General features: G+C 38.9%; 1 protein-coding gene across 2 annotated transcripts; it reads right to left on the bottom strand.

Moving 5' to 3' along the window:
- Nucleotides 1-8: 8 nt before the first annotated feature.
- Nucleotides 9-9,205, bottom strand: LOC143346934 (ABC transporter G family member 23). 2 transcript variants are annotated; one of them, XM_076775637.1, is made up of 12 exons: nucleotides 8,701-9,205; nucleotides 4,507-4,728; nucleotides 3,745-4,015; nucleotides 3,101-3,523; nucleotides 2,904-2,990; nucleotides 2,254-2,366; nucleotides 1,766-2,151; nucleotides 1,592-1,707; nucleotides 1,339-1,409; nucleotides 1,186-1,274; nucleotides 933-1,109; nucleotides 9-855 (listed from the first exon to the last, which is right to left on the bottom strand). In XM_076775637.1, the coding sequence occupies exons 2-12, from the start codon at nucleotides 4,713-4,715 to the stop codon at nucleotides 554-556; spliced, it is 2,244 nt and encodes a 747-aa protein (XP_076631752.1). In that variant the 5' UTR covers nucleotides 4,716-4,728; nucleotides 8,701-9,205; the 3' UTR covers nucleotides 9-553. The 2 variants fall into 2 exon arrangements, with proteins under 2 accessions (XP_076631752.1, XP_076631751.1); XM_076775636.1 differs by having other exon boundaries at nucleotides 4,507-4,717; nucleotides 8,701-9,204.
- Nucleotides 9,206-11,938: the final 2,733 nt, after the last annotated feature.

The raw sequence follows: 11,938 nt of genomic DNA on the forward strand, positions 1-11,938 counted from the left end.
ATAATATCTTTCTAATAAAATTGTACGTACATTCCTTTATTGTAAAATGAATTTATAAAAAAGAAAAATAAAACTAATCGTTACACCTATAAGGCTACTGAATAAAAATGTAATTAATACAAAAGAAATCATTGGTTTTCCTATGTCAAATACGATGAAAAGCTGTCAATTACACAGTCATAAATTCGTATTTCGTAGTTAAGAACCTACTTATCATTGTACTGTACAAATAGTACCGCCATTATTCCGTAATGATACGGAAGTACATACAATAAATATAATACAACCGTATTGAGCAAAGAATATGTTACACTTTTACTACATTCATTCTTTCCCCCAATGTACATATCATAAATGGGACTCATTCTTTAAACATGTTTAATGAGAGCTCACTATCAAATGCTTTATGTCATCCTTAACGTCAGAGGAGTGTCACACGTTTCATCGGACGCAGCAAATTTTTTGCTACAGAACAAATTCACTCACGCATACCTGTCCACGCGGTTTAGCATGTAGAAAAATATGCTAATATAATTTAAACATCAAAGTCTCTTTAACCTTTTTTAAATTTAATTATCAGTATCGAAAGTGTCAAAAATACGCTTATCCAAAGAAAAGTGGCGATAAAGCCAGTGTAAACGGTGGGGTTGGTAATCGGCCAGCCTCTAGCCAGCATGACTCTCATCGATTCTGTACTTTTCGTTAGCGGCAGAAAAGAGCTAATACACCTCAATACGTAATGCATTCCTTCAATGGGCCAAATTATTCCGCACAACATTATAATAGGTAGGAAGGAACCCATTACCATATAAGTGGCGCTCCTTTCTTCTTCTGTAACGCCAGCAACAACGAATCCTGAAAATCAGTTGACCGTGTATCGAATGTATCAACCAAAGACGATATATTATTATTGTCACGATAGTTATTCGTACCGAAACACATTCCGCAAAATCCAGTGAGGATAGTTAACGCGGCGATCCAGCCGGTATCGCCCTCGCAAGTGATCTTGAAGATCACGAAGGCAAACACCAAAACCATGATCGATTGTCCCATCATAACTACGAACTGGGTTATGACTTGTCCGAAAAGGATTTCCGTTCCAGTGAGACCTGCAGAGAGAAATTAAATCAGTACATCGGTGTATCGATTCACCAATTTCAATGCTAAAAACATTTCTTTATTCACCGACGACTAAACTTCTTTCCAGGAGACCCTCGTTTCTTTCCAACAGCATGGCGCCGGAAGTTAGAGCGACCGACAAGAAGAAGATAATTCTAAAAGACACGATTCGTTAAATAAATCAGTTTAAACTTCTATTTTGTAATTGAGGATATTTACGTCAAGATAACTCCTGGTGCCGCAAAATCTGTGAAGTTAGGTGACTCAGGGCCGTAAATTGGCGTGTGAAACTGTGCATTGAAAAGTATTAATCAAAATATTTATTTATTTTGCTCTTTATACAAGGTATTCAGCATCCATTCTAGAGGACAAAAAAAGACGAAAATTAACAAATTGGTATTCCTGATTTTCGTCTTATTTTGGCCTCTAGAATCTCTCATTAAAATTTTTCCCTGTATAGTTTTTTACTTACATCTAACGGGATTTTTGCATATCTCTTGCTGTAATTGCAAGCCACCGTCACGTCTTGAGCGAACTTTTGATACGATAAGTAAAGGGATCTTTGAAGAAGTTGGCCGATTTGTTGATCTACGAGAACGAAACTATACTAATATGTTCATGTATTGTAAAATACGATTTAACTCACTGGACATATCCATGACGACATCCATGTTCGAGTACGTGATGCTCCAATCGTCAGCGTCTTTGCCATCTTCTAATCTGATCGCAAGAGATTCGCTGTAATTCGCAGGGAAGGATATGGCAGCCCAGGCCCAGCCTCGTTCGACGGCATTTTTCGCCTCAGCATCCGTGTCGTATGGCTGAAAGACTACAGACGTCTTTTCTAGATGCTGAAGATATCGACAACTTAATCGGGTCCAGTCGCAGCCAACGCTTGGTACGCAAGGCTCCATGCTGTTGTTCAATTCGTGGTTGGCTATCGCTATTTTCAAGCCTATTGGGTCCTTACCAATGGACAAGCAGAATAAGACGATCTGAGCGACCGGAAGACCGATGATGAACAGCATTATTCTAAAAGAAACAAGTCTTTTCAATCTCTATTCCTCGTTTCTGCAATATTTTTGTTTTCCTGAAATTTTAGTTTCTTAATTTGGAGTTCTTATTTTTACACACCCTACGTTTCTCCACATCCACAGGAAGTTCTTCCATATAAGAGCCTTCATGTGTAGAGGGTTCACCATTTGGAATTTGTTGGAACCTTTCTCTTCCGGGGGCAACTCCGGTAACTGTTCACGAAAAAGATCGTGTACGAATTATTTTAGAAAGGAAGACATTAGTTTCGAGGTGAAAGGTCATAGGTGTCCCACTAGTTCTGTGATTAAATTTTTTTTTAGACGCTTGAATTATATTTAGAATTTTAGTACCGATTAATGGCTTAAATGAAATTTTGAAAGACGATAATATAGTTATAAATTATACGCTTGTTTAAATATTACTTCAATCATTCTAAGATCATAAATCATATGCTAATTTGCTTGTGTAATATTAAGTCTTATGAATATATTCAGCACGAAATAAATAATCTAGTACTTGATGTTTCATTTTAATAACTAGACACGACTGCGAAGTCTGAGGAGATAATTTTACTGTACACGCTGAGACAGTCATCAAAACGGACAGCTTAGTAATAAGTTTACTGCCAATCCCTTGTTTTAAGCGTAAATATTAGTCTCAGAAAATATTGAGCATTTTACAAACACTTGAATATGATGAAAAAATGGAGAGACACCTGCAACCTTCTTTCGTTCGATAAAAAGTATTACGTTTCCATTTTCGATGGTGGTGACCCGTCTTCGACTGGAGACGCTGACGTTGTCACCGAATTCACCGCTCATTTCGTCGTCAGCGTCCTACAAAACGATACATCCAATGTTCTCAGACAGGCGTGTTACATTTGTTTTATCTTTTTAATACAAACAACTGAAAGATCTAAGTACGATCTAAAACCAGAATAACGTACGTCTTCTGGAGGTACGCCAGTGACGCTGCTGAGGATGCTGCTTCTTCTTCGAAGACCCATGTTCTGTCGTTTGCTGAGCTTCAAGAACACCTCCTCCAGACTGTCCACGTTGTGCATCTCCATTAATTTCGTCGGCGATTCCTCGGCCAGGAACCTGCCGCCTCTCATCAAGCCGATTATACCAGCCTGTCTCGTTTCTTCGATATAGTGGGTGGTGATGATGATCGTTTTGTGGCCGTCCTTGGTGATGTGAACCAAGTGGTCCCAGATGCTCTGACGGAGTACAGGATCCACGCCCACGGTGGGCTCGTCCAGGATCAGCAATTCTGGATCGGCGAGAAGAGCCACCGCGAAGGAAACCCTCCTTTGCTGGCCGCCGGACAAGTTCTTCACGAACCGGTGCTCCGATGGCAGCTGCAGGAACTTTTTACAAACGTTTTCTCGTCGATCACTTTGCCTCGAGAAATTTTATTTTACAAAATGTGTGGAGAGTCCTGTTGACGAGTGTTGGAAAAGGAAAGGAGAGGATGGACTCCACAAGTGTCGGTATACAAATGTGCTTACAGACTGATCCCAGTACGACTAGGGTTGAACCTAGATAGGCATTCAGCCTGCACCATAGATACGTATGCGTTGCAGCTTACTTTTATGAGAAACTCCAGCTTGTCGTCCACTTGGTCCGTCGTCATACCAGCGCTCCAACCGAAATAAATGAAGGTCTCCCTAATGGAAAATTCACCGTAGAGGGCGATCTCTTGGGGCATGTAACCCACTCGTGGACCAGGAACACCCGATCCTTTGGATCCTGGTCTGCCACCGAGCACCCAAATCTCGCCAGAGTCCAAACGTCTGCGACCCACGATGCAGGACAACAACGTGGTCTTTCCGCAACCACTTGCACCTAGCATACCGTATCTGTGCAGACAAATGCACTGTGTCTTTAACTGTTTAAAAGAAAAGTATGCTTTTTTTTGTCCACTTTAACGTTGCTAAATTTTGCTCTTTTGGTATTCAAAAAAATGCATCCTAAGAAATTGAGTACGTATTTTAAACGATCATCTCGTTAAAGAAAGAGCCTCGTTAATTAAAATACAATCTCGGGGAAATATGCATAAAGTCCATAATCTCGTGGACTTTGTGCATCGTAAAAGAGGAGACAAAAACGACGATCGACTTCCACAAATTATTCTAAATTATTCTTCGAACGGAATTTTACGTAATATTTCACTTCCGCGTGGAATATTTTTCCCTTCGACGTATTCTACTTTCCCATTAAAGACGGTAAAATATTTACGAAAAAATTTGTATAACATTTTTTGGCTCGTGGCCGATTATCTTTTTCCAGTGGGAAGGACATGTAATTGGGCAGACATGGGTTAGAAAGTAGTTTTAACAGCGAAACTCACATCGTGCCTTTCGGCACAGTCATGCTCAACCCATCCAGGATGACGTTAGGGTTGTTCTTGGGGCCATACTTCTTGCAGGCTCTCCTCACGCATACCGCTTGTCTTCTTCTCGTGTCCAACGTCGAAGCTTGCGTTTGAAACTGCGTTCGTCGCGTTGTCAGCTCCAAGGAAGTCTTCGGTGGCGTCGATACGGCGCTTGTGTCTTCCATTTCTAAGAGGATACTAATTTATAATTCGCGGGAATTATATAAATATAAGTGGGAAAAATATAAAATAAGGAAATTCGTAATAAGTCTCAAGTTGGAAACTCTGACCAGCAATTTCCAAAATGGCGATCAATATGATGAGAATATTTAATGTGTACTGTGTTCTTAGATCGAGGGGAGGTCAAGGACCGTTCCCAGACGATACAAACTCTAGCTATGTCATTTTTGCCTTGGTTTACCCGTTCTAATTGTTGTCAATTAATAAATTTCGTTCGAAACAGGACCACTTAAGAGGTTAGATCGCTTCGATGCATTTTCTAAGACTTCGTTCCTCACAGAAACACTTTCTCGACCTAAACCCTGAAATTTCGCATAGTCATCGACAGTCATCGTTGTGGTTTAGATGGGAGCGTCGACCGTTCCGAAAATTCCGTACAGAAACGTCGCGCGAAGGACGCAGTAATAGCCAATCGAGGATCATTCGTACGTAATCGACTGTATCTTGTAATTCATCGATGATGTAAGATGTTGTAACAGACTCTCACCTGTCCCAGCTGGTCCAGCCAACCGGAGAAGCGGTTACGAGCACGCGCGATCGCCTTTCGTCGTCGATCGCGTTGTTCGACTTCTTGCAAGGCGCCGCGGAGGTCGCGCGTCCATTTTTTCTTTTTTCGCTTTCGTTTTCTAAAAACTGTTCGACCTTGTTGCGCAATTTGGATCCCAAGACTCGGCCACCTTGCGTGTATCGGGGATTTTCTCAAGGACGCGTTACACTTTCGAAGAGAGGTTGCCAGAAAATAAGTTTCTTTTAACGATCATCCATTGTTTTTGTGAAATTGGACGCATCGAATTGGCACTGTTAATTTTGAAACTGATTTTACGAGCGTATATCAAATTCTTTTACATCCAAAGAGACGTCTTAATTTTAGTAAAATACTAAGACAAAATTTGATTGAAATCGTTTTAGTGACTTGGTAGGTGAACGAGTCACGACTCGTCTGGTTCTGCAACTATGTAGGATTAGGTCGCCGACTTTTTGTAGACACAGACCATGTTGAGACGTTGAATAACTTTTCAGGATTTGCCAGAAAAAATTTGATCCATGTTGCTTCTGTGAACGACGCGCCATTTTTCTTTTCTTCCGTTCTAGCTGTATTGTACAGCAACGCGGTTTGCGCAACTGCTCCACTTCGCTGGATCATCGTTTTTCCGTTCAAAGATTCGTTCGTCGCGATCAAACGAAACACCAGGCCTCGAAGAAGCACGACCATCGCAAAGATTTGTTAATTACGAGTCTGTTGACTCATCGATCGTTAACAGATCTGACGCAACACAGTTTTGACATTTCTCGATGATCGGGACACTCGAAATTGGAACCCGATCCGTGCGCGTCACGATTTTATAGCGATCGAGGTGTTTTCTTTTTTATTTTATAAATGGAAATCTGTTTTTCGATTTCGTGGACTTTTTTCACGAAATATTTAATGACTTTCGAGACATCTATTTTTCGAAATGGCATACAGATTTTTTCTTCGAGAAATTAATTCTGTACAATGCTAATTTATGTCTTATATCGTTGTTCCTTTTAGTTTGGTTCCTTCTGTAATTATTTATTTTATTAAGATCGTATAGTGTACGAGTTGTCGTCAAACGCCTCTGTGCAAGTTCATCGAAAAGAAACGATTTGTCCGCGCGAAAGTCTGAAGAAATGGAAAGTGATTAGACGTAACCTTAGATAGGCGCATCTTTCGCAATCGCGAGTCTTTCGCGCGAAGAAATAAATACACCGAGAGGAATCCTCACGAAATCTACGGAAACGTCAAGTTTTCAAAAAAAATTGTAGGATCGGTTCTTTTTTTAACTTAATGTACGAGAAATCGAGCTAAATTTCCGCTTTTATTTAACGAGAAGATATGTAAACAAATTATTTGCGACGATTTTAATGCGGTATAATAAATTCAATGATGGTTCTTCGTCGGAAAAATGGAAGCAGATCGTCTCGACAGATTGAATCGGCCGTGAAGTAAATATGGTAATTAAGTCGATGACGTCTGCGATTTACATGGGAATTACAGGTCCCTGGAAACGAACTGACCATGACAGATTCTTATTTTTGGGTTTCCTTATGTGTATCCTAAACGTTCGATGCTAATTTACTTACGAAAGAATTAAATATACGGTTCTCGTATCTATCGATCAAGTTTACCATAACAAAATTTGATTTTAAAAAATATCGAATGAAAAGAAACATTTTTAAAAGAAAAGTAAGAAGTCGATAGATTCAAAAGTTCTGTTAGTTTCCAGTTCTTTGTTAAACGTGAGTTTTATGCCTACGACGGATTAAAAAAATATCTGATTCATCGTGTAACCAGTATGTCCTATCACTGCCATAAATATATCTTTCATGTGCAACATTGTAATACTGTCGTAAATCACTGTGAACAATTAGTCCTTCGACTACTTCTATAAACAGGGAAAAAAGTTTTTATTGACATAAAAAACGTAAAAATCTTATTCTTGCAAATCATATAATGTCTTTTTGAAACATAATAAACGAGGCAAGACGATATTGGAATGTGATCGTTGTCCCGTAAGAGAATTCAGCCTCGATATTTTGTTTCTAACAATTATTCAAAAATTTCTGGGGTCCGACTACTGAAAAAATTTATTCACAATCTCAGGAATTAGAGAAAAAAATATACCGCTGATGGTATATTAGGATTGCGTACTAAAATAATATTGAAATGCATTATTTTGCATAAAACGGACGTCGAAGGAAAACAACAGGAATTTTTTTCATTTCTGGAATGTTTGCGTTTAAATACAGAACCCGCTTAAGCGATAAATTGATAGTTTGTGTTTTATAAAAAGTTCAAGACACTTTAGTTATTATCGGTTTCTAAATAATTGACATTATCGCGTAATTGTTTGTGTCAATTACTCTCCCACTGCAATGTGTTTTTTCTGTTAGTAATTATAGTTTTTTACTATGTTTTTTCATTGTTTAAATTATGCCTTTTTGGTTGTTGAATAATTATGATCTATTCATAGATCCATTTATTGTTGAAGAAGACCGGGACGATGCACGGTCGGTTACATGTATATAATAAATAGATTAGACAAACAGAACTCTCTATTTTATACTCATTACGTTGTTTAATTGATAATATAATAATTGATTACATTTTGCATTTTATTTATTTGACACGTTGACTTTTCCATTCCCCACAATTTATAAAACAAACAGATCACGCCGATCTGGAAAAATACCTAATAAACTGTCGGTGAAGGAACTAATGCAATCTTGAATCGAAGAAAATTGAGGAAAAGTTCAACGAAAAGTACACGAGCGAACCACCTTACCAGAAAAGACCGGACAATAACAAATCGACTCAATTGTACATTCCACGCATATCCGATGTTGAAAGAAGAAACAGCTATATGCGAAAACTGCAACTCTACCTTAACAATTCCAACATATTTTAACAGAATGTCAGAAGTATGAAGAAATAAGAAAGGAACTTATCCAACAACAATTTAATCGTTGCAATTATGCAACCAAATATTACGACTTTTAAAAGCAACAGAAATCGTAAACATTGTATAAATAATCGATCGAGTCAAAGTCCGGAGTTTTATTTACTTAATTAACGACCACCTCTCGAGCCTCCTTCTTCCAACGATTCGTCCACTTATTCTCTTTTTATTTGATAAAATGTCGAAGCAAACCGACTTGAATTAATTTCCAATTTTTCCATAAGATGATAGAATCAGTAATTTACAGGTTCTAGAAACTGGGCAGGACCCCTCAGGCTATATAGTACATTTGGTTCTTCATAACAGATCAAATTTTAATCGTTCGATCAAATTGCTATTGCTTTCATCGATTATTTATTATTCGAGCAAAGTGTTCACCAACTCTACATCCCAAGTTACTTCCACTCACCCTGTACGAATTCCTCCTATTTACCACGCGATTACCACTGACCTGCAACGTTCTCCAGCTACGACGAACCAGCTACCTCTCACGGATCCCTATACTATCAGTGAGAAATTCCTAGACGCGTGTCTGCTCCTCGAGTCAATCGCATTTCACGATTCGATTCTTCACCACTGACAACTGGACATCCATGATAGCTCGCGAATCGCGCTGGCTCGCCTCGATCCTCGCGCCAAACTTCGGCTATCCAAGGTGATCGAGTTTAAGGTTGTCCAGTTTAAGACCAGTTTCAGGTATTCTTCGATGCTCTCGATGCTATTCACAAGGTAACCCCGGATGAAACGTACTCGTCGAGACCCTCTGGACGATTCTGGGTCCACGTATCGCGCGATATCGAGTCGTCGCCCTTCCCTTAGGGGGTTGCAGATGGTGTTGCACGCGACGACGATGGACAAACGATAACCAGACGACCGGCGACGCGAAAGCACGAGTGACCTGATCGCGGTGCCACCGAGAACTGACTTGGCCGACCGCGGAATGGGGAATCAAGCTTGTGCAACGCGCCTAAGCAAGCGGGAAAGGCCAGACAACGATTCAGTGGGGGCACAGGCAAACCTGGCCGTTGTGAATATGCGTTCGCCAGTTCGCGAGATGATGATTTTTCCGGTTTCTCAGTTAGCAGGGATTCGAACAGGTTGGGGATCGTTCTTTCCTTGCATACCTTTTTGTTTTACTTTTCGCAACGAGGACGAGTAGGATCCTCTTCCCCCCACGTTGGTCTCGCCCAGACACCGTGGACACGAAAATTATTTTTTGCGCTAAGTCAAAAATATTTTCAACTGTTTTGACTCGTGGAAGTCGTTTTTTATTTTAATTTTTGGAATAGAAACAAGTGGGATCTATTAAATTTGACTAGAAAGTAGCAATTTCTATTTGGCTTAACGATAGGTATCTTAACGACATTGGTACATCGTTAAGTATCGATAAGATATCTAAAATAACAATAAATATTTTCCCATCTACAAATTTTCCACTTTCGAACGAGACTCACTGAACCAGTTATTAGTCTTATTTTTACAATACATTTTACACACGCAGTAATATCTGCCTTAAAGGTCAAGCTACAATTTCCAATTGATTTGCGTACAAATTGCCATCAAATGGGAAATATCGATAACGATATTGGCAATTTTTCTCTCACAATAACTACGAATAATATTAACGAAAGTTACGAGGAGACCTACAAAATCATTGAATCAAACGTTGATAAAATCGGTCTGTTGCTTTCATATTTGATGTAACAGTTTACGTTCGAGCATCGTCGGTGTATTGCGCAAGTCTAACGAAATTATCATGGCGGATACATAATTCACGAATTGTTTACTGTATGGCAGAAAGTATTCGCAACTACGGGTCGTCGATTATGTAAATTGTTCGCGTCGAATTCTCTTGCCGGGCATCGAAATCACCGGAGCCGAGCATAGTTAGATTTTCGCGCGTCGAACTCTCTTTGCCATTGGACGCCACGCGTCGTTGATCGCTTGTCCAGCTTAAATGCCAATCGATTCGACGCAGAAAGAAAACGATTCAAAAAGAGGAAACTGCTCGAGAAACGCCGAACTCGGAGAGTGAAATTGGAATAGAAATCGGTTTAGCGATTTACCAACGATGTATTGCCAAACTGAATTTTTCAGTATCATGCATCGCGTTGTTTTACGTTGCTTGATGCTTGTTCAAATTTTTCAGCAACGATATACAGCAATTCGAAACGCAATTCTGTGAATCATGAAAGATGAGTCAGGCGTTACAGATTCCGAGTAGCGTTAAATGTGGTTCTGGAACGAACGAATTAAACATGATTGTAAGTTCCGCGATAATTGTAATAATTTTTCATGATTATATCCCGTCTTAATTGTTTTGTTGACAATCTCATCCTTCGTGCCAGACTTGCGTTCAGAGAATCTGTTCTGCTACGAAACAAAAACTTGCAATGTTTGAACGAATCGTATTTTTAAGTTTAAAAAGAAAATCTAACAGCTGTTCGAGAATTCTGTAATTTTAATCTTTAGGAATTCAGTGTATTTTCATTCCCTTCGATAACATTAGAAGCCATCAAATACTTCGCCTAACGAGTTATCGTTGTTACGTCTCATATTTACTGTACGTGTAAGCGTTTCTGTGCGCGTGCTTAGCCAGCGTTTGGAAAATGATTGACGATTCCAAGTGGAAGCCTTTCCAATGTCGCAAATTGATTGCCACTCCATATATCGCATCCACGAAGGTTGAAATACGCGTAATTTGCGGTATTTTGCATTTGTTGCTATTGAAACGTTCGCGAACGGTGCAGTTACGAATTAGTATGAGCGTCGATGAACGGAACCGCAAAATCTGGAGGAGGGACGTCCGTCGCTTTCAAAGTGCATCTTCGAACATAATACCAGCTTGTTATTTATAGATTTCCAATGCTTTTCACGCTTGTAGCCGTCTAATGGAAGAACGACACTTTACGTAAATATTCCTGCCAATAGGAGTCGCATATGAATAATCGATGGATTTTTTAGACGGTCACATTTTTTATGTTGGAAATTAAACAACTTTATGGATCGAATAGAATTTTATTGCAGCATCGTTCATATTACAAATTAAACAAAACTACTTTCACGCAATAAAATAATTTCCTATAATATTAATAGAAATGAAATAGTATACAAGAGAATCATATGAAATAATATTTTCAATCTAGATAGATCAATTACAATTCTGAATTGAAGTACAGATCACGTTTTAATGGCATCAATGACTTTCAAACGACCAGAATATGAATCAGAAATATTCAAACTTAAACAGTGCTTAAATTTCAGTGACATTGAAACTTGACGAGTTATGAGATGGTTAATATGAGTTCCTAAACTGTAAGAAAGATTAATAGTCAAGGATGTTGAAAATTACATATCTATTAATCATAAAAAAATCTGGGTGAGGGATTCGTACAAAATATTGTTTATCGTCGCTTCTGTACTTAAGAAAGAGAAAAATGCCGAAAATACCTATTCATGTAAATGCAAAGTCAAAGATGATCTTTGTCGATGATTTACGCGCTAATAGATATTGTTCCTGCAGATGCATATCCTTTATTTATGACAGCAAAAAATGTACGAAGGATCTTTTTATCGTGAATGTCAGTCGGCGAATTAATTAAAATGTAAATCAACGACGGAAACGTGAACTTAACTGAATTATTAAATCATGTTATGATTGCTACAGAAAATATAGGCGAGGAAAAAGT

This window comes from Colletes latitarsis, chromosome 10 (assembly GCF_051014445.1).
Source record: "Colletes latitarsis isolate SP2378_abdomen chromosome 10, iyColLati1, whole genome shotgun sequence".
Classification (NCBI taxonomy): domain Eukaryota; kingdom Metazoa; phylum Arthropoda; class Insecta; order Hymenoptera; family Colletidae; genus Colletes; species Colletes latitarsis.

Bases quoted from the DNA above. Each gene is read 5' to 3' on its own strand.
- LOC143346934 (XM_076775637.1), bottom strand. From the start codon at position 4,715: ATGGAAGACACAAGCGCCGTATCGACGCCACCGAAGACTTCCTTGGAG. The intron at 2,152-2,253 runs GTGTGTAAAAAT...TGTTTCTTTTAG, and splicing joins TGGATGTGGAGAAACGTAGG to AATAATGCTGTTCATCATCG. The intron at 1,110-1,185 runs GTGAATAAAGAA...TTCTCTCTGCAG, and splicing joins GGAAAGAAGTTTAGTCGTCG to GTCTCACTGGAACGGAAATC.